Source organism: Microchirus variegatus (genome assembly GCF_963457635.1).
Source record: "Microchirus variegatus genome assembly, chromosome: 22".
Taxonomy (NCBI): Eukaryota; Metazoa; Chordata; class Actinopteri; order Pleuronectiformes; family Soleidae; genus Microchirus; species Microchirus variegatus.
The window spans coordinates 17041505-17062634 of NC_139823.1; the positions used below are offsets into that span (position 1 = coordinate 17041505).

General features: G+C 40.3%; 1 protein-coding gene across 1 annotated transcript in view; it reads left to right on the forward strand.

The window, feature by feature from the left end:
- LOC310942843 (prospero homeobox protein 1-like) overlaps nucleotides 1-21130 on the forward strand; it is a gene marked incomplete at both ends in the record, with an annotated part of 34997 nt that overhangs the window by 9621 nt on the left and 4246 nt on the right. The window contains one exon of the mRNA XM_083908286.1: nucleotides 8062-8256. Coding sequence (XP_083764412.1) covers nucleotides 8062-8256 — 195 coding nt within the window. The remainder of the gene's footprint in view (nucleotides 1-8061; nucleotides 8257-21130) is intronic.

The window sequence follows — 21130 nt, forward strand, 5'->3', positions numbered from 1 at the left end:
GCGAGCAAATTAGCGTCGTCCAGGATGTAGCGTCAGTGTCGTCTGTAAAAGTGGTTTTAATTGAATAAAAAAAAAAAAAAAAAAAACTTTTATATTGTTATATATTGACCTGGAAGTTAGAAGAACTTCTCTTCCTGTTTTAGCAGAAATGAATAAACTTCTCTATCTCATCACACGTACTTTTATTCTGAAAAGCCTCATCAACCTTCAAGTTTAAACCCCCCCCCCCCCCCTAAAAAAAACTTAAAAATACGCTGACATTGACCCTTTATAATCAGCTCGTGTGAGTCATACTTTCTATTATCCGAGTAAATATGCTTAATACTGTACATGTGTGGTCAAATAAAGCGCGGCTTTGGGGTTTAATTTGGGCAAATTAGGACTTAATGAGTTGGTAAACACAGGCTGAGTTCACTCAGAGGCTGATATTATATTATTGGCTTTTTTTTTTCTCCAAAAAAAATGAATCTAAGACGACAATCTGTGGCTCTGGGTTTGTGTCCAAACTGGTATTTAATTAATCTCTTCATCTCGGGCTAAAATGTGGATTTAGATTAGGGAGATGTTTGCGGTGGCACTTTGCTCAGCAGATGGACGGCGTTTACGGCTTCTGTCGCAAAAGATCCGTGAATGAGGGGGATTTTCAAGGGAATTTGTTCAATTCTGTTGGAATTTACTGTCTTATGATGAAGGAATACTGTGTAAAAAAAAAAAAAAGACACATTTGCTGATAATGTGATTTAATGCTGATTTCAGTCAAATTATATGTATATTTTTTTTTACATTATATTGAGTATGTTGAGCGCCTGGAAAAGTTGTATCCGGATTGAACGAGGATTAAAGGTGCATTATGTAATAAATCTAAAGCAACTGGCCATAAAATCCTCCTAATATGTCACAGAGACTCAGGAATAATGTTCATATAACAAACTGAACTCACCAACAACAACAGTACAGACAAAATATTTGCATTAAAAAAAAAAATTTTGCAGACTGCAAATCGTGTTTATGTTTTGAAATCATGTTTTTTTTTTTTAGCATGTGGCGCCACCTACCGCCGTCTACCAATCGTTGCGCTCAGTAGAGTCTCAGCTGCCGAGCGACCACGGGTTGCCAGTTACGTGAGAAAACGAAAACCTAAAAGACCTCGGTATTTTTTAAATTTGAGTGTAGTAACTGTTTTTGGCCACATTCTTACATATGGCGCCTTTAAATAAAATAAAACAACCACATATATATCGATATATAAGATAAGAAAAATACGTTAACTGACTAAATATCACTGAGACAAAAGTGAATCGAGTGTCTGCAGTGTTTCCATATTGAATATGTTGAATATATTGAATAAGAAAAAGTGAAAAAACCTACTTTCCGTGAGTCTGACATATGTAAATCTAACAATAACTGGACATTAAAACATTAAAAACATGATTAAAAGACGTATGAATGAGGCTTTGGGAGACGACACTCTACGGTGTGATGGATTCCCATTATTCGTCATTTCGTGTGCAAATAAAGCGACGGTGACACATTATTTGGTTTTTAATTGAGCCGTAATCCCACTTAATCCCGCATAATTCATGTGTGGGAGGGAACTATTATTTTCACTCAATGGGGGGGGGGGGGGGAGAAAAAAAAAAAAAATGAGTCGTGGATAATCCTGTTTTGTGAGGCTGTTCTTTTCGGTTGTGTGTGTTTCATTACTATAAAGGGTTATTTAGGGGTTAGGGTGTGTGTGTGTGTGTGTGTGTGTGTGTGTGTGTGTGTGTGTGTGTGTGTGTGTGTGTGTGTGTCCTATTTCCCTCTCTCATTGTATTCATTTCGCTCATCATTACCATATTTATTTATTTATTTTAAAATCCAGGTCATTGTCTCTTTTTCCCCTCTCGTTCGGGGGAACAATACGTAGCATGTGTTCGAAAGGATCGGGCAGATTCACTGTAAGGGAATTAGGGCCCTGAATGAGGGCTCCCCTTAATTGGACTTAAATGGACTTTGGTCTATGAGAAACCGGTTTGTTAAATATGAGCCCTCTTAGACACAGTGTGTGTGTGTGTGTGTGGGAAGTGGGTTGAGCTGTTAGCCACGCATGAGCGAGCGTTCACACACACACACACACACACGGTTGTTAATTGCACAGTGAAAGCTCTTTGCCTTCTGACCAGACAATCATCATATATGTTAGCATGAGACGCCGAGGTCACCGCCGTCTCATCTTGAGAGAGTCAGTGAGAGTAATTAAGACCGAGTGCAAAGACTGGAGGAGTTAGGATTAATTAGACGCTCGCTGGCTCAGGGAGTTCCTCCTCCTCCTCCTCCTCCTCCTCCTCCTCCTCCTCCTCCTCCTCCTCCTCCTCCTCACACACACACTCACACACTCACTCTCACTGAACGGGGCGACACATTTATCAGCTCAGGCCCTGAAGACTCTCTGCCTTGAGAGACCGAAGCGAACATCTCCACCGCCTCCGTCTCGGCGGGAATCAATTAGCGAGCGATCCCGCCTCTCGCCCGCCCTGTCGATTACACTCACACGGCCAATTTGGCAACGGATATATTTCTTTTCTACACGGCATCGTTTTAACTGAAGCTACGTTTGTGCAAAGTGTAAAAAATCAGCGCTCCGCTAACGCAGCTAACGGAGCTAACAGAGCTAACTGGTAAACGATGCCGTCTTTTTCCAGTCAGTCGCCATGGAAACGTGTCGTGCGCTAACGCGTGTTAACGTGCGTTAACCATTTTTGCACAGCACAAGTAAAAATGTTTAAAAAAAAAATATGACTCTCCAAAGATTTAACTAGCGCAGTGCCTACAAAGTGAGAGTGTTGTAACAACTGATAGCGCCACTTTCAGCAGAGCGCGTGAACGTGAATCACGTCCTGCCGCGGACAGTTCTCCGTGGCTGCGCCGCTCACCGAAGATTCGCTCACCGAACACGTAACCGAAGTGGGTAAGTAACGAATCAGTTCGTGAAAGTGATTCCGTTCAGTTCGTTCGATCAAAAGATCCGTTCGCGAACGACACGACGCGAGGAAACAACTGCTTTGACCGTCACTTTCCCGTGATATGATGACTCCGCCCATTATTGAGGAGGTACTATAAAGTAATGGAAAACGACGTGACGAGTCGTGGTAGCGCCCAGATAGTAGTTTCACTGCTCCCAAAATGCTGCTTCCGTGTGGATAAAACGCCGATATGATAGAAAACTAGCGCTGGGCACGTTAACGCGTTAACCGCCGCTAACCATAACCATTAACGCATGGCGCGTTTCCACGACGACTGACCTGGAAAAAGACGCGAATGACGCCATGTTTACGTGCCGCGACACCGGAGTCCAGGCACCGTTTACCAGTTAGCTCCGTTAGCTGCATTAGCTCCTTTTAGCACCGTTAGCGCGCATACAGTCGAATTGGCGCGGCCTGTTTATTAAAGGAAAAGAGCAGCGCTTACAAATAACTTTAGCGTACAATAACCACTGTACCTGTGCACAGCGTACGTGCGCCTCTGTTTTTAAAGTTTAGCGTTACTTTAGAGACTCGTTTTAACAAATGGGGAGTCACGTAAACACGGCGTCGCGCGCGTCTTTTCCGGCGAGTCGTCACGGAAACGCGTAAAAAGGTGCGTCACCCCGGATTTCCGCCGGACGCGGAACGGCAGCGGCGCGGTTCTGCTTCGTCCTCCGCCCGGCGTCAATCCCCCACCGGGCGCGTTACGGCAGCGGGCTGCGGAGCCTCGGGAGCCGGCGGTATTCGCGGAAGGTCGCGCGATAATCTCGAACGGGCGCGAGTTCGCGAGATCCAGTGTGAATGGAAGCGATTTGCAACGCCGAGGGTTATTTGATTCTCTTGAACTTGTTTTGGAGTGCACGAGGCCTACACACACACACACACACACACACACACACAGAGATAGACAGCAGTGTAAACTGTCGAGTGAAGCAGAAATGGCCCAAAAACATCATTTCCAAAGTTACCACAGCAGCTTTTCTCTCCAGCGTCCACAGAAAAAAAAAAAAAAAAACCTTCAGCGCGAGAAAGTCGGCGAGTTATGTCGACTGTGCACATTCACGCCGTCCTCTACTAAAAAATTGTGCCGAGCCACAACGAAATCGGGTTGAAGTGTCGGAGCGGTGGGCAGATTCTTAAAGGATGTGTGTTTGCCCTTCCCGACGTGCCCTGAGGGGAGGGTGGTGGTGGTGGTGGTGGGGGGGGGGGGGGGAGGGGGTGAGCAGAGCAGAGTTAGGACATCATGACACTTTTCTCTGACACTTCAGTCGTTTTGTTTCAAACAGAAAATGGCATTCCTCAAACTCAGCATTCTGCTGCGTCGGCCCCTCCACTTTCATTCTCTTCTTTTTGGTCTTTTGTTTCTGTTTGGATTGTGCTGATTGTGGTGAGGACAACAGAGGGTGAGAGGGGTGTGAGGGGGGGTGAGGGGGGGTGAGGGGGGCGGGTCAGGTGGTGATATCGGTCTTTAAATAAAAACCGCTGTACAGCGACCGATTCTGCACCTGTTGAGGTTGTTCTGAGAAGCGTAAAAGACGCCTCAGGAAATTAGACGAGGGTGGAATCGGTTTTCTGCTGCTTTTTATGTGTTTTTATTTGACCTAGTGGCCAACCCCAGTACTGCGGTTGGCTGGCGGCGTATACAGCGTGTCGTTGACCTTAAAGAAAACGTGAGATGGTGACAAAACGCAACCATCACCGATATATGGAGAGTTTATGAGCCGATAAATGACACTGATATACATATATACACACATATATATCCATACATATAGACATTATATATACGTATATACACATATATATACATACATATAGACATATATACGTATATATACACATATATATACATACACACACATATATATACATACATACACATATATATCCATACATATAGACATATATACATATATACGTATATGCACATATATACATACATACACATATATATCCATACATATAGACATATATACATATATACACATATGCGTATATATATGTGTATATACATACACACACATACACGTATGTGTATATATATATCTATATATAGATATATTTACACATATATACATTTATACACGTATACATACACACACATATACGTGTATATATATATACACACACACACATATACACGTGTATATATACACATATATATACACACATACACACACACACACACACACACACGTATATATATATATATACACGAAGTGGTCATTTAATCTCTTCTGAAGTGAAATTAACGTCATATTTTTTCATACTCGCTCAGATAATTAAACTAAAGCACATAGAAATTTTACAACAGCAACTAAATTAATCGTGAGTGGGGTTTTTTTGGAATTAAAAAACACTTTGTTTTTTCAGCTTCTTAAATGTGAATATTTTTCTTCGTTTCTTCGCTCCGTATCACAAAGAAGTCATTATAATAAGAAAATAATTCAAAGTTTGACATTTTCACCTCACCGGACTTCAGCTTTAAAATCTACAAGAATTTAAGACGCCTTAACCAGTGAATTACAGGCATTTTTGCAAATAATTTCACAATAAATGGTGATTATTATTATTATGAAGAAGAATCAGTTCATCATTTAATTGTGAAGGGGAGAGAGGAGGATTAACCCAAAAAAACCCGATAATATTATTTTGACAACACCACTGTATTCCATCTCCTGGTGAGTTTGGCGTCACAACGCGATTAATTAATAAACCTATATGATCAAAAATAGTTTATTTTCATTCCAAACAGATTGATAGCGTAGCGACAGCTTTTTAATCACCACGTCCGTCTTATGTATACGATGTATGCTGCGTGTGTGTGCGTGTCTGGTTGCTCTTTACGTTGGTGCGCGGACTCGTGACATTGTCTTGTGTGAGTGTGTGTTTGTGTTTTAATTGCTGAGTTATCACGTTCCTTTTTTTGTGGGTCAAACACACCCCCCCCCCCCCGACACACACACACACACATTCACACACTTTCCCCTCTGGACACACACACACACACACACACACACACCAGCCCCCTCCCCACTTATGCTCCATTATGTCACCCCTCTGGCTGCTCCTGAAAAATATCTTTCCCACTCTGTCATCCTCTCTCTCTCTACGTTCTTTTTTTTTCCATGCTACCTCTCACTCCATTCATCTCTATCTCCCTCAGCTTCGTTTCTTTTCCCCCCCCCTCTCTCTCTCTCTCTGCCTATCTCGCTCACTCATCCCTTGTTCCTGTGAGACAATGTCTTGTAACAATACAGAGCTTAATCTCCGTGTCAAAGCCGTTTTTCCCCTTCAGCGAACACACACACAGAGACACACACACACACGTGTTTGCACAGCATTCTTAGTGAGGACACCCACCACCATCACCAACAAAATGCCTAACCCCTTAAACCCAGTCTTAACCGTCTAAAAAAAAAAGCTCTTTTAAGCAGTGACAGGATGTTAGGACGAGCCAAAATGTCCTCACAAAGACACACATACAAGAACACACACACACACACTTTCACTGGGCTGAGATTTCCCACACTCGACGACTAAGTGGTTATTAAATCGTCATTTCACGTGTTTAAATAATCAATAAACACTTCTTTAAAGGCAGGAAAAAGCACAACTCTTCTAAAGGAGCCGAAATTTTGTGAATTATTTTCCCATTTAGAGGAAAATATGATATAATATGATAAAGACACACGGGTGGTAGTGGTATGGTCCAATACGAGCCAAATTACGATTCTGGAGTCTTCAGTGCTTTGGATTCTTACGGGTGATGTTACAACCAGTCCTTGTGGCCAACCCTAGTACTGCAAACAAGTCATTTCAGTGTAGATATTGTAGTTTTTGTACCATAATCAATAAAAATAGGATTTTTACCGATAAAAAACACTGATATATGTACACAGAGGTCATTTAGTCTCTTCTTTAGTGGAATTTTAAAAGATATGAGCTTCACAGTCACACACATAAGTGGACACCATAGTGATTGACGGGTGGTATCGTCCAATAGGAGCCAAATCATGATTCTGGAGTCTTCAGTACTTCAGATTCTAACGGGTGATGTTAAAACCAGTCCTAGTGGCCAACCCTAGTACTGCAAACAACCCTAGTACTGCAAACAAGTCATTTTTGTGTCGATATTGTAGTTTTTGTGCAGTGCGTCCTTGGACTTAAAGAGAATGTGAGATGGGATGTGAACAAAACACAACCATAATCAATAAAAATATGGATTTTTACCGATAAATAACACTGATATATGTACACAGAGGTCATATAGTCTCTTCTTTAGTGGGATTTTAAAAATATATGAGCTACACAGTCACACACACAAGTGGAAACCATAGTGACTGACAGCTGGTATCGTCCAATACGAGCCAAATTACGATTCTGGAGTCTTCAGTACTTCAGATTCTTACGGGTGATGTTAAAACCAGTCCTAGTGGCCAACCCTAGTACTGCAACCAAGTCATAGATACTGTAGTTTTTGTGCAGTGCGTCCTTGGCCTTAAAGAGAACGTGAGATGGGATGTCAACAAAACACAACCATAATCAATAAAAATAGTGTTTTTTACCGATAAACGACACTAATATATATGCACAGAGGTCATTTAGTCTCTTATTTAGTGGAATTAAAAAAAAAAAAGAGCTTCACAGTCACACACACACAAGTGGACACCATAGTGATTGACGGGAAGTATCGTCCAATACGAGCCAAATCATGATTCTGGAGTCTTCAGTACTTCAAATTCTTACAGTGATGTTAAAACCAGTCCTAGTGGCCAATCCTAGTACTGCAAACACATGCGTCCTTGGCTTCGAAGAGAATGTGAGATGGGATGTGAACAAAACACAACCATACTCAATAAAAATAGGAAATTTTACCAATAAACAACAGTGATATATATACACAGAGGTCATTCAGTCTCTTATTTAGTGAAATTTAAAAAACGATAAGTTGATTTTAATTATATAATCTGTACGTTTTTGGCTCTGTGTGAACTGCAGGGAGCCACTGTTCTAAATAGACGTCGTGTATTAATTCAAGGTTGTCCTGTTCCAGTTCAACCGCTGCATCACGTCGCAGCTCATCAAGTGGTTCAGCAACTTCCGGGAGTTCTACTACATCCAGATGGAGAAGTTTGCGCGGCAGGCCATCAACGAGGGCGTGACGGCGGCGGACGAGCTGTCGGTGGGCCGCGACGCCGAGCTCTTCAGGGCGCTCAACATGCACTACAACAAGGCTAACGACTTTGAGGTAAGCTGGTTTCACACACCATGTTCAAGCTTTTCCCCGCACCTCACAGCTGTGGTAAATGACTTATTTATACTAAAACATACACAAAGTATTATCACGTTCAAAGAGAGAGAGAAAACAATTAGTCGCTAAAATGATAGTTGGCTAGCTAATTAATCGATAGATGGATAGCTAAAACGATTGCTCGCTAAAACAATAGATAGATAGATAGATGACGATAATAAAAACGATAGAAATATAGCTAAACTGATAGATAGATAGATAGATAGATAGATAGATAGATAGATAGATAGATAGATAGATAGATAGATAGATAGATAGATAGATAGATAGATAGATAGATAGATAGATAGATAAAATGATAGCTAAAACAATAGATAGATAGCTTAAACAAATGATAGATAGATAGATAGATAGATAGATAGATAGATAGATAGATAGATAGATAGATAGATAGATAGATAGATAGATAGATAGATAGCTTAAACAAATGATAGATAGATAGATAGATAGATAGATAGATAGATAAATAGATAGATAGATAGATAGATAGATAGATAGATAGATAGATAGATAGATAGATAGATAGAGCTTAAACGATAAAAAGATAGGTAGCTCAAACGATAGAAAGCTTAAATGATAGATAGATAGATAGATAGATAGATAGATAGATAGATAGATAGATAGATAGATAGATAGATAGATAGATAGATAGATAGATAGATAGATAGATAGATAGATAGATAGATAGATAGATAGATAGATAGATAGATAGATAGGTAAAATGGAAACTAAAACAATAGATGGACCTTAAACGATAAAAAGATAGATAGCTAAAAGGAAAGAAAGATAGATAGCTAAAATGATAGATAGCTTACACAATTGCTAAAACGATAGATAGCTTAAACAATCGCTAAAACGATAGAAATATTGCTAAAACGATAGCTAAAGTGATAGATAGATAGATAAAATGATAGCTAAAACAATAGATAGATAGCTTAAACAAAAGATAGCTAGAATGATAGATAGATAGATAGATAGATAGATAGATAGATAGATAGATAGATAGATAGATAGATAGATAGATAGATAGATAGATAGATAGATAGATAGATAGATAGATAGATAGATAGATAGATAGATAGATAGATAGACAAAATGATAGCTAAAACAATAAATAGCCAAAAGGATAGAAAGATAGATAGCTAAAATGATAGATACTGAGAGAGTGTAGAAAACTTATCTTAAATCTTAATCTAATGTTACTTTACAAATGTGTGTGGTGTCTGTGAGGAAGAGGAGGACGACGAGAGAGTAAATTATCTTGTTGGAGATTAATCTGCCTCTTGGGAAACGTCTGTCGCTGACTTTACACGACTGTATTTTAACGTTGGTACTTGGTATAAAAAAGAATTTGAGAAGCAGTCGACTGAAGGCGACGATCACCCACACTGCACCACTTCAGCAACATTCACACGTCCATTAGCATGCGTGCAAACACACATGCTTTACACGCTTTGCATAACAGGGGTCAGGTAGCTTTTCACAGGTGTGTATATGTAAAGAGTCTGAACAGGAAACAGACGCACACATGCAAATAATGTATGTGAGTGTGTGTTTATTGCTGCAATATTATTAGGTACCGGAGAGGAAGAGTCAAGGCCAGGAGTCCATGATATTTTATATTTCATATTAGTGCGTAAAACACTAAAATCTCTTTATAAACGTGTCGGTTTGTGCTATTGGAAAAATTTCAATGTGTGGTTATTACAGTGAATATAGAGTCGCCTGTTTTTGATTTCCTCAGACTGTGTCAGGATATTGTCACTGAGCAGTTTTTCAGCACTAATTTATCTGCAAATTTCTTCCTTGGTTAATTATGTGAATAAGTAATCAATAATAATAATAATAATAATAATAATAATAATAAAAATAAAAAACAGTCCAAACCCTGAGAATTTTCTAATTACTACAAAATAAAGGAAGGGGAAAAAAGAAGCTGTGACTAGGAAATATTTGGTATTATGATCAAATGTTTTCAGCGATTACTGAAAATATTTTTTAATTTTCGTGTCAACAGATTTAGTGAATGAATGAATGAATTAAACTGACTGACTCGATGTCGGATACCTTGGAGCAGTGGATTCAAAGGCTCTGCATTCAAAAAGTGAAAATTTAACTCAGTCTAATTCTGTGTTTGTGTCAGACCTGATCAGAACCAAACACAGAGAGAATTACAAAAATGACTCAAAAGGATAAGTTTCCATCTGAGACGGTAAAATGTCCAGGTTTGTGTTTCCTTTACTCCGGGGGTCTCAAACTGGAAAGTAATCCATAATATGGGCCTAAACTAAGATAATAAAATGGTTTTCATCATTTTTATATCTCAATTAACAAAGAAAAAGCTTCATTTGTATCGCACTCGCTTCGCTGCTTTCGACGCCATCTTTCTTATGTGAAAACACGCAATGCATTCTGGGTAGCCCTTGCTCCCAAGGGCTGTCTCGGAAAATCTCAATATTGAGGGCGATACAGCCCTTAAACTCGCCCCTCAACTTAATTTTTCTGAGAATCGGGACAGCACTTGCACTAGAGGGAGCACATTTTTGAGATTGAGGGTTAAGCAAGGAATTGGAATTCACCCTTAGTCGATTTTGGAAAGGGTTAAAGGGCCATTTCATATTATTATTATTAGATAAAGACTTATAATAACATGTTTGCAGACGTACACTTTGTCCCTCTTTTCCTGTCGGCCTCCTCCCTCTCCCTTCACCTCCCTCCTTCCTTCATGTCCGTCCGCCCTGAGGGAACATTACCGACCAGGGACACTCTCTCTCTCTCTCTCTCTCTCTCTCTCTCGCTCTGTCAAACTCAGAGGCGTGAAACTGGAACCACGGCCGATTCAGCAAGTCTCCCGACACACACACACACACACACACACACAAAAGTCTTCTCCTTTTGCCAAATTTAGCATCATCATAGTTCCACCTTGGTTTGTCCCCCATCACACCCCCTCCCATCCTTCCTCCCTCTCTCCTTGCTCCCTTCCCCCTCCTTCTTCCAGCTGAATCCGTCCTGTGTCGATACGTCCTCTTCCTCACCTCCTCTTCTTCACCTCCTCCTCCTCCTCCTCTTCTTCTTCTTTCACACACCTTTTGTCCTCGCTTCACTTTTTCTTCCCAGCGTCTCACCTTCGTCTTTGTCCCCCCCCCCCCCCCTTCGTCATCCACGTCTCGTCCCATTATTCCGCGGACGGCCTCTGCGTTTACTAACCCACATTACGGTGTCAAAGTTGGCCTCGCGAGGTTAAACCATTAGCATTTTTTTTGGGGGGGGGAGGTAAAAAATAAGTTAATCTGGGATAAACACCGTCGTCGTCGCTGATGAAATAAGAAAGCGTTGTCTTGAGTTTGACGGGTTATTAGCGTCGCCGCCGCTAGCCCGCGTACACGAGCGGCATTTTAAGTCGTAATTGTAGATTATTGCCGTGCAAAGGTGAGCGTCGTTTGTCAGGTGTGTGTGTGTGTGTGTGTGTGCGTGCGTGTGTGTGCGTGCGCTGTCGTCTTACAAAGTTGGCATAAACAGGCCTCAGTAATTATAGCAGCTTCATTAATTACTCCCTCCCTCCTCTGCAGCCACGTTCTTTAAACTCTACTTTCTTGTTTACCTGTGTGTGTGTGTGTGTGTGTGTTCTTGTACTTGCGGCATACTGAGGACCAGTGGAGGGTTTTTAACCAACAAAGTGAGGTCATTTTTTACAAAGTGAGGACATTTTTGGTCGGGCCTCGCTTTGTTTTCATTGAAATCACTTCCTTAGGCTGTTTTTAACAGAGATCCTCAATTTGGTACAAAAAAAAAACCCGTTTTCCCGCCCTGGTGGATTCGCCACCTGCAGACATTTCATGGTACTGCACCCAGTAGTTCTTTGTAGATGTCATTCATGAAGAAGTAGATATTTGTAATTGTGCTGATTTATAAAGTGGAAAACGCTGGTCCAAGTACAAGAGTGTGTGTGTGTGTGTGTGGGGGGGGTGTGTGTGTGTGTGTGTGTGTCTCCTGCATATATTTAAAGAATTTGCCAGGACTCTGAGGGAGAGATGTCAACTTCTAACGTCTGCCAAGAGGAGGACAAATGTTTTCTTTTGTGTTTTATATTGAGGACAGGTTCGTGTGTGTGTGTGTGTGTGTGTGTGTGTGTGTGCGCGCGTGTTTGGAGTTGGCTGCTTTTTCTGCATCTCCTTGTTCCTCCTTTCCTTCCATCTTCTCAGTGTCTGCCCGTCAATTCCTTTATCACTAAATACTTAAATATGAATGTGAGGAACAGTTGTGCATATATATGTGTGTGTGCGTGCGTGTGCGCGTACGCGTACGCGTGCGGCATGAGGACGGAGAGGGACAATGAGACATTTTTATGAAGCCTTCTAAAGGACATTCTCATCTTTCCAGTTCAAGGATCCTCGCAGGCTCTGTCAGCACCAAACGACAGCACAGCTGCGCCTTACACACACACACACACACACACACACATAGAGACACACACACAGAGACACACACAGATACTCATTTGTGTTCATCTGAAAGCAGAGATAACCTCCCTTGAAGGGGGGGTGTGGTTACGACCAAAATCTGCCCTTTGACTTTGAACCACACACACACACACACGTACACACACACACACACATGCACACACACACACACCTGGAGGCCACAGAGTGGTCACACACTGCCACTTCAGAGCTATCTGGTTTCATAAGCTCTGCGCTCCGCGAAAGGCTAAAGTTCTCCTGTCTTTCTCTGCCGTTTTAGACTCTTTGTCGTCGTCTCCTCATTCATCCGCTCACTCGTCTTCTCCGCGCTCTAATCTCGGCCGTCGATCGTCAAAAGCGGGGAGGGTTTTTATATCAGACGCTAAACGCCGGGTGCTGAACTCTGGGATTATTGAGGTTTTTTTTAAAAAGTCCTTCGGCAAAATTAAAGATGCGTTTCTCTTTGCGTCTATAATTTGTCTTCTCTGTTGTCCTCACCTCGCTCCTGTCTTCAGTGCGTAACCTACCCAGAAGGCGTCCGCACACGTTTTTAAAAGTCACGGACGAATTTAAAAAAATGCTGCACTTGTCCTGCTTTCTTCTTTCCCTCCTCTCGACTCTCTTCCCCTGAAACGTTCTGTGATCGGTTTGAGCGGCAGATGTTGTGTTTGCACACAGGAACACGAGTTCCTGAGTTCATCGCAACACAATCGCGCAGTTCAACGCGATGTGTGAGAAACTGCTGAGGAGTCATGTCGGCCTGCCAAATAGTGTGCTGGGTTAAAAAAAAAAACGTCTTGAAAACTAAGGGTTTTGGCCATTTCCGTAGTCCTGTAACCAGATTAAATAAGATTTATAACATTCACAGTACGATTCACTTCAGTTCTGTCAGTGATGAAGTTGTTTGTATTTGCTGATCTGCAGTGTCTCACTTTTTGGCAGTCGACTGTAGCAGAGTGGTCCAGTGATTGGTCAATTTGTTGTTTGTTTTGAAATATATCAATAGAGAAATTCAAGGCCGTTATATGATCGTAATATCATTGCACAGCAGTGTTGCTTTTCTTTCTCTTTAAAGTATATTATGAATATCCTTAAATCAATTTATATTTACTTGTTTTAGGAAAAACAATGTTCCAATGGGATAAAGACGTTTTGCCCGGCGAGAATTATTAAAAGTACCTTCTGAATTTTACCACTTTCAGATTTGAAATTAAATTAAAATGAAATGAAAGAAAGATATTTTATATCAAGGGAGCTTGGACCAATATCTGATGCTTTTTTCTCCATTTAATCTCTTCTGTATAGAAATGAACATAAAGTCTTTAATCCTAATCCTTTAAAAATGTGATAATAATAGTTGTAGAGGAGGCAGGTTGCCGTTTTCATCATTAGTCAGATTAGGTGATCTATAGCGTGTTTGCTGATAATTAATAACACATTTTAAATCCTTTATTGTGCCACTCTACTGAAAATGAGCCGTCCTTTACTTTACTCGATCGAAATGCAGCGTCGTCTTGATAATTCATTATTAATGCGACTCAAGTTTGTGTCTAAATGTGTTGTTGTGGCCTAATAATAATAATAAATCATATATTATAATAAAGAAGAGTTATAAGCGGAGCAGGTGGATCAATTACAAACAATCTCTTATCTCATATCGTCTTTTTTTACATATATAACCGAGAAGTTTCCAAACCTCAGTTGAGGTTACGCGACTACAGATACAGAACTTACATATCACATATTTATAGACACACACACACACGCACACACACTTTGTTGCCGTCACTCAAAGTTATTAAGCAACTATGATCGCTAAGTAACCGCGTCGCCGTCTTTGTCTCTGCTGGTACAGATAATGCCACCTGCCACTTTCTGTCACTATAATTATAGCCATCCAGTGTGTGTGTGTGTGTATGTGTGTGTGTGTGTGTGTGTGTCGTCTTGGTATTCCAGTAGAGAAGAAGAAGGAATCATCTTTGTCACTGAGCCTGATTGGAGTCACGAGGGGGGCGGTGTGTGTGTGTGTGTGTGTGTGTGTGTGTGTGTATAGTCTTCCTGTATGTGTGTGTGTGTGTGTGTGTGTGTGTGTGTGTGTGAAGTGGCATGCAGTGATTCCCTTCCCCTGCCCCAGCTGTCTCCTTAGCTTTAACAATAGGCCTGGTAACAAAGACGTGGCCTTCAGCCTCTGTCATGTGATACTAGTGGTCTGCAGCCTCTCAGTCAGATGACCCAGGCTATTGTCCTCTATGGATGACACACACACACACACACAGACACACACACACACTCACACAGACACACACACCGATCGGAGAAAGCACAGCACGTGTATTAAACGACACACACACACACACAAACACAAACAGAGAAAGCAAAGCAGAGATACGAAGGGTTTGCACACAAAAAAGACGATATGCACACGCACGCACGCACACACACAGACACACACAGACACACACAGAGACACAATCTCAGGACGCAGACCCTTCCTCTCGGTCACATGCAGCGCGAACAAAGAACAAACTTCAGCGCCATTGTCCTGACGACAGTGAGATCAGTGAGTGATTGACAAACGAGCAGCACAGAGGAAACATATTGCCCCGTGTCCTGCAAGGACAAGATACTTCAAGATACTACTAATATACATTTATACGTATATATATACATACATACACATATATATATATACACACATGCTTACACGTATATATATACATATATACACTCATATATATATGCACACATGCATACACATATTTATATATACATAAATACACACATATATATATATATATATATACACACATGCATACACATATATACATATATACACAAATACACATATATATACACACATGCATACCCATATATATACATATATACACACATGCATACACATATATACACATACACACATATATATACACACATGCATACCCATATATATACATATATACACACATATATGCACACATGCATACACATATATATATACATAAATACACATATATATACACACATGCATACACATATATATACATATATACATTATGCACACATGCATACACATTTATATATACATAAATACACACATATATATATATACACACATGCATACACATATATACACATACACACATATATATACACACATGCATACCCATATATATACATATATACACACATATATGCACACATGCATACACATATATATATACATAAATACACATATATATACACACATGCATACACATATATATACATATATACATTATGCACACATGCATACACATTTATATATACATAAATACACACATATATATATATATATATATACACACATGCATACACATATATATACACATATATACATATATATATACATATATACACACATGCATACCCATATATATACACATATATACATATATATATACATATATACACACATGCATACCCATATATATACATATACACACATATATATATACACATATATATACATACATACACACATATGCACACATGCATACACATATATATATATTATGTGCAGAACACACACACACACACAGCTCCAGGGACACAGAGGAACAGGTCCAAAATAACAACTGAAAAGACATAAATCACTAAGATTGTTGCTTTTATCTGAAGCAAATATTGGTTTTTGTAGGAACGTAAATCAACAACCGAGCGACCGAGCGACCCGGAGACATTCTCAGGCAGATCCAAGACGGAAAAGTTGGGACGGCTAACGGCAAACACGTCTTTACATGACACATCGATAATTCCCTTTCTTTTCCCTCGAGTCCTCCGTGAGGGAACTTTAGACTTAGAACCTGTCACAGGCCAGCGCCTCCTACTGGTTACGAACAGGGAGAGGAGACGTTTTATTGACTTTATTAATATTCAAGGTAGAAAAGAAAGTGTATCAGAGCAGAACCTTTAAAGTCTAAAGTCTACCAGGTCACAACGGACTGACTTCCTATAATTGTTTTTAATTAACAATGAAGTGTTTTTGACGAAACAACGGAGATAATAAAAAGATTTTATAATGTAAATAATGTTTATTTGAGAACTGTTAATCGATGACTAAACTATTTTGACCATCAATTCATTGTTTTTACTGTTTTTCAGCTTTTTTTAAATGGGAATATTTTCTCATATCTTTGAACCAAGTTATAAATAAATCATTTATGGACCAAACGACTAATAAATAACAAACAATCAACAGGTTTATATCTGTAACAAAGATAACCACGCCCTGACTGCATTTATTTCTACGACACAGTTACAGATAACTCTAATTTGTGTATCTACAGTGGGGAATTTTCCACACAAAAAAAACGACAACACAATTACTTGCTGAAGGAGAGAGAGATGAAAGGAAAACACAGGGAAGAGGAAGAGTGAAAGGGCACTACATTCTGGTAAAGTGTGCGTGTGTGCGCGTGTGTGTGTGTGTGTGTGTGTGCGTGTGTGTGAGACTAAAGCCAGGCCTGATAGCAAAGACAGAGAGAGGAGGAAAGAGGAAGCAGATGCTTGTGTGTTGGCACAGAATTGATATAACCACTCTCTGTCTGTCTCCCACACACACACACACACACACAGCAGATGAAAGTGCCACGGAAAGAGTGTGTGTGTGTGTGTGTGTGCTCTTGTCTTTCTATGCTTGTGTGGACCCCCCCCTGGAAAACCACCTTTGTCGTGGGGACATTTTTCCCTTATGGGGACATTATGTCTGGTCCCAACAAGGAAAAGAACGTTAGAATGAGAAGTGAGTGTGTGTGTGTGTGTGTGTGTGTGTGAGGATGTAAAGGCAGGTGCACTGACCTGTGCACAGGTGAATCAGAGGGGTCACCAAAGGTCAAAGAAGGGTGAGCAGCTGATGAGCTTTTACTCCCAAACTTCTCCAGTGTTATTTAATCAGCTATTAAAGCCTCTAAAGTGCATGGAACTGACAAAAATACATCATATTTGCTAAGTGGCGATACAAAAAAAAAAAAATATAATAATTTAACATCAACGGCTTTAGCGATTAGCTAAAGTCGAGTCCCTGCGCCGTTGCTTTTTAAATGCTGTATTTTAAAGCCTTGGGATGACTGTGATTACCGTATGAATGAGACTATCATTACTTACACTGACAGGGTTTATTTTTAGTTTTTTTGTGTATGTGTGTTTGTTTGTCTGTCTGTGAGCAGCAACACTCATATAAAAAAGTTAAAGTTTACATAAATAAAAGTGTTTAAAGGTGCATTATGTAATAAATCTAAATCAACTGGCCACAAAATCCTCCTAATATGTCACAGAGACTCAGGAATAATGTTCATATAACAAACTGAACTCACCAACAACAACAGTACAGACAAAATATTTGCATTTAAAAAAAATATTTTGCAGACTGCAAATCATGTTTATGTTTTGAAATCATGTTTTTTTGCATGTGGCGCCACCTACCGCCGTCTGCCAATCATTGCGGTCAGTAGAGTCTCAGCTGCCGAGCAACCACGAGATTTTGAATTTGAATGTAGTAAACGATTTTGGCCACATTCTTACATATGGCGCCTTTAATTTTTTGATTGTGAGTCAGGATTTTTCCTCTAAAACACACCTTGTGTGCGTCTCACCTTTACGGGATTTGTTCTTTTCTCCGTTTTAGACGCTTTAAATCGGGACGACGCATCCGTACAGTAGTAGCCTACTTATAAAGTGCTCTCCTTTTTCGTCTAAAAATACTTTTTGGTACAATAATAATGTCCCGTTTGAGCTCGTGTCCCCGCGCTGTGACCCCCTCTTCGCTATTTTAGCAAAGGAGACGACGTCACTGTTGCCGAGTGCTTTTTTTTTTTTGTGTGTCGCTGCTCTTCAGGTTTTGTCGTGACGCCGCGCGCGAGTGCGTGTGTGTCTGCAGGTGGTGCTCATTTGTGTTTTTACGGGCTCGCGCTAACAATGTTATCATTCTTGTGTTTATTGCAAACAAGCATCTGCTGCCATTACCAGCAGAGGAATATATTATACTATCCAGATTTGGTTTTTATTTCTCAGCAAAGAGGGGGAGAGGAGAAAAAAAAACAACTATAGCAAGTTTATAAAACTGCACAAAGTTGTTAAATGGGCCCGTTTTGAGCAAGACGGAGCCGTAAAACGACTCGGTTATATTCATTCGACTGGATTTTATGCAATATTAAAAAAAACGCGGACACAAGTGAAGCACTTAAACGAGTTCATTAAAGTCCTATAGTCTGACAATAACGTGGAACTCTGCATTTACGCTTTGATCAAACGAGCAAATCGACAACACATCTTTAAAGATGATTTAACACAAAACGTGGGCAAATTGCTGCACTTTAAACTTCTCAAAATCCAACACGTGAGGCGAAGATAAAACAGATAAAGTCGGCTTTGTCGCCGGATAAAGAGCAGGAAAGGATCGTTTTTCCCAAGAAGGGAACAAGACGAGGACGAGAGGAAAGGAAAGGAAAGGAAGGAGACGAGGAAAAAAAGAAGAGGGGAGGGAGTTAAGAGTCCCGGTCGTCCTCTTTGTCGGGCAGCGATATAGAGTTTTACAGGCTCCTGTCCTTCAGTGTGTGTGTGTGCGTGTGCGTGTTCTTGTACTTGCGCCATACTGAGGACCAGTGAGGGTTTTTAACCAACAAAGTGAGGACATTTTTACGGAGTGAGGACTTTTGGTCGGTCCTCACTTTGTTTTCATTGAAATCACTTCCTTAGGTTGCTATAACATGCTATACTCTGTTTGTCAAATTTTGGACCAAACATTTTGCGTCAATTTTTTTTTTCAAATTTTGGACCAAACATTTTGGGTCCAGTTTTTTTTTTCAAATTTTGGACCAAAATTTTGCGTCACATTTTTTTCAAATTTTTGACCAAACATTTTGGGTCCAATTTTTTTTTTCAAATTTTGGACCAAAAATTTTGCATCATTTTTTTTTTTTTAAATTTTGGACCAATTTTTTTTTCAAATTTTGGATGACAGTTTAGTATGACGTTTTTGTCAAATTTTGGTTAACATTTTTTTTTCACATTTTGGACCAAACATTTTGGGTCAAATTTTAGTAGATGTCATTCATGAAGTAGATATTTGTAATTGTGTTGATTTATAAAGTGGAAATGCTGGTCCTCACTTTGTCAGCTCTTTTACCCGGTCCTCAGTATGCAGCAAGTACAAGAATCTGTGTGTCTGTGTGTGTGTGTGTGTGTGTGTGTGTGCATGTGAAGTGAGAGTAATTGAGCCTCATCCCCACATCCAATATTTACCCACCAAACCGGAGCAATCATGCGAATTATGTTTACTGGGAACCAAAGTAGTGTCTTTCTTTCTCTTTTTCCCCCACCTCCATCTCCATCTCCACCTCCACCACCCCCCCATTCCTCACTCGCTCTCTCTCTCTCCTGGCAACAAACATCATATCAAGATCCAAGCCAGGAGTGACACACACACACATGGAGAGACACACACAGGGGAAACAGGCCCATCTGTATTGATGATGGCCTAATTTAGATCTCTTTATTGGACTGATTTACGACGGCCAGACAAATCTGGGCATCTGGACCCAAGTGTGTGTGTCTGTGCATGTGCATGTGCATGTGTGTGTGCGTTGGGTAGCTGATACCCAAACCGGACACGCACTAGAGCTTCATTTCATTCTTTCTGCGTGTGTCGCCATACCTCTGTGACTCTGCAGTGTCCTTCATCCTCCTCGTCGTCCTCGTCGTCTTCTCGCTTCAGCATTTTTGAGTCCGGCGATGACGCGGCCTGAAACATTCGAAAGAAAACATAAAATCACAACACACGGAACACAAAGACACACAAGCCGCGACCTTTTTTTTCCCCGTCCCCGGGTTCAAGGCTACTTCATCCACAACAGGGGTTCTCAAAGTGTTGATACCTGAGGGCCGATTTAGGAACCCAACATTGGACTGAGGGCCGCCAAAGGGAAAAAAACCAGAAATAAATCCCATTTGTACTCATTTTAATGACCAGATTGCAGTTCTACAGTTTAGCGTTAAGTAATATAAGCGTTAATATAATGTAATTTAAGTATTTTGGCCATTGTTCTTACCTTCTAAATACAGTTTAATACCAAGTAACACATTTCTGTTACCATATATTTACTGGGTAAATAGCTAGTAATTGGGGGCTGTAGCTACCTGCTTATTACCAGCTTATAACACAATAATACACTAAAATTCACCATATAGAAACCAGGTAAATACCCAGTATTTTTGTTTACACTTATTGGTCTGTATCCAGTAATGTCCAATAAACATTTAACAAGCTTAGTACTTCCTGGATTAAAACTATCAACTGTAATTCATTGCGGGGC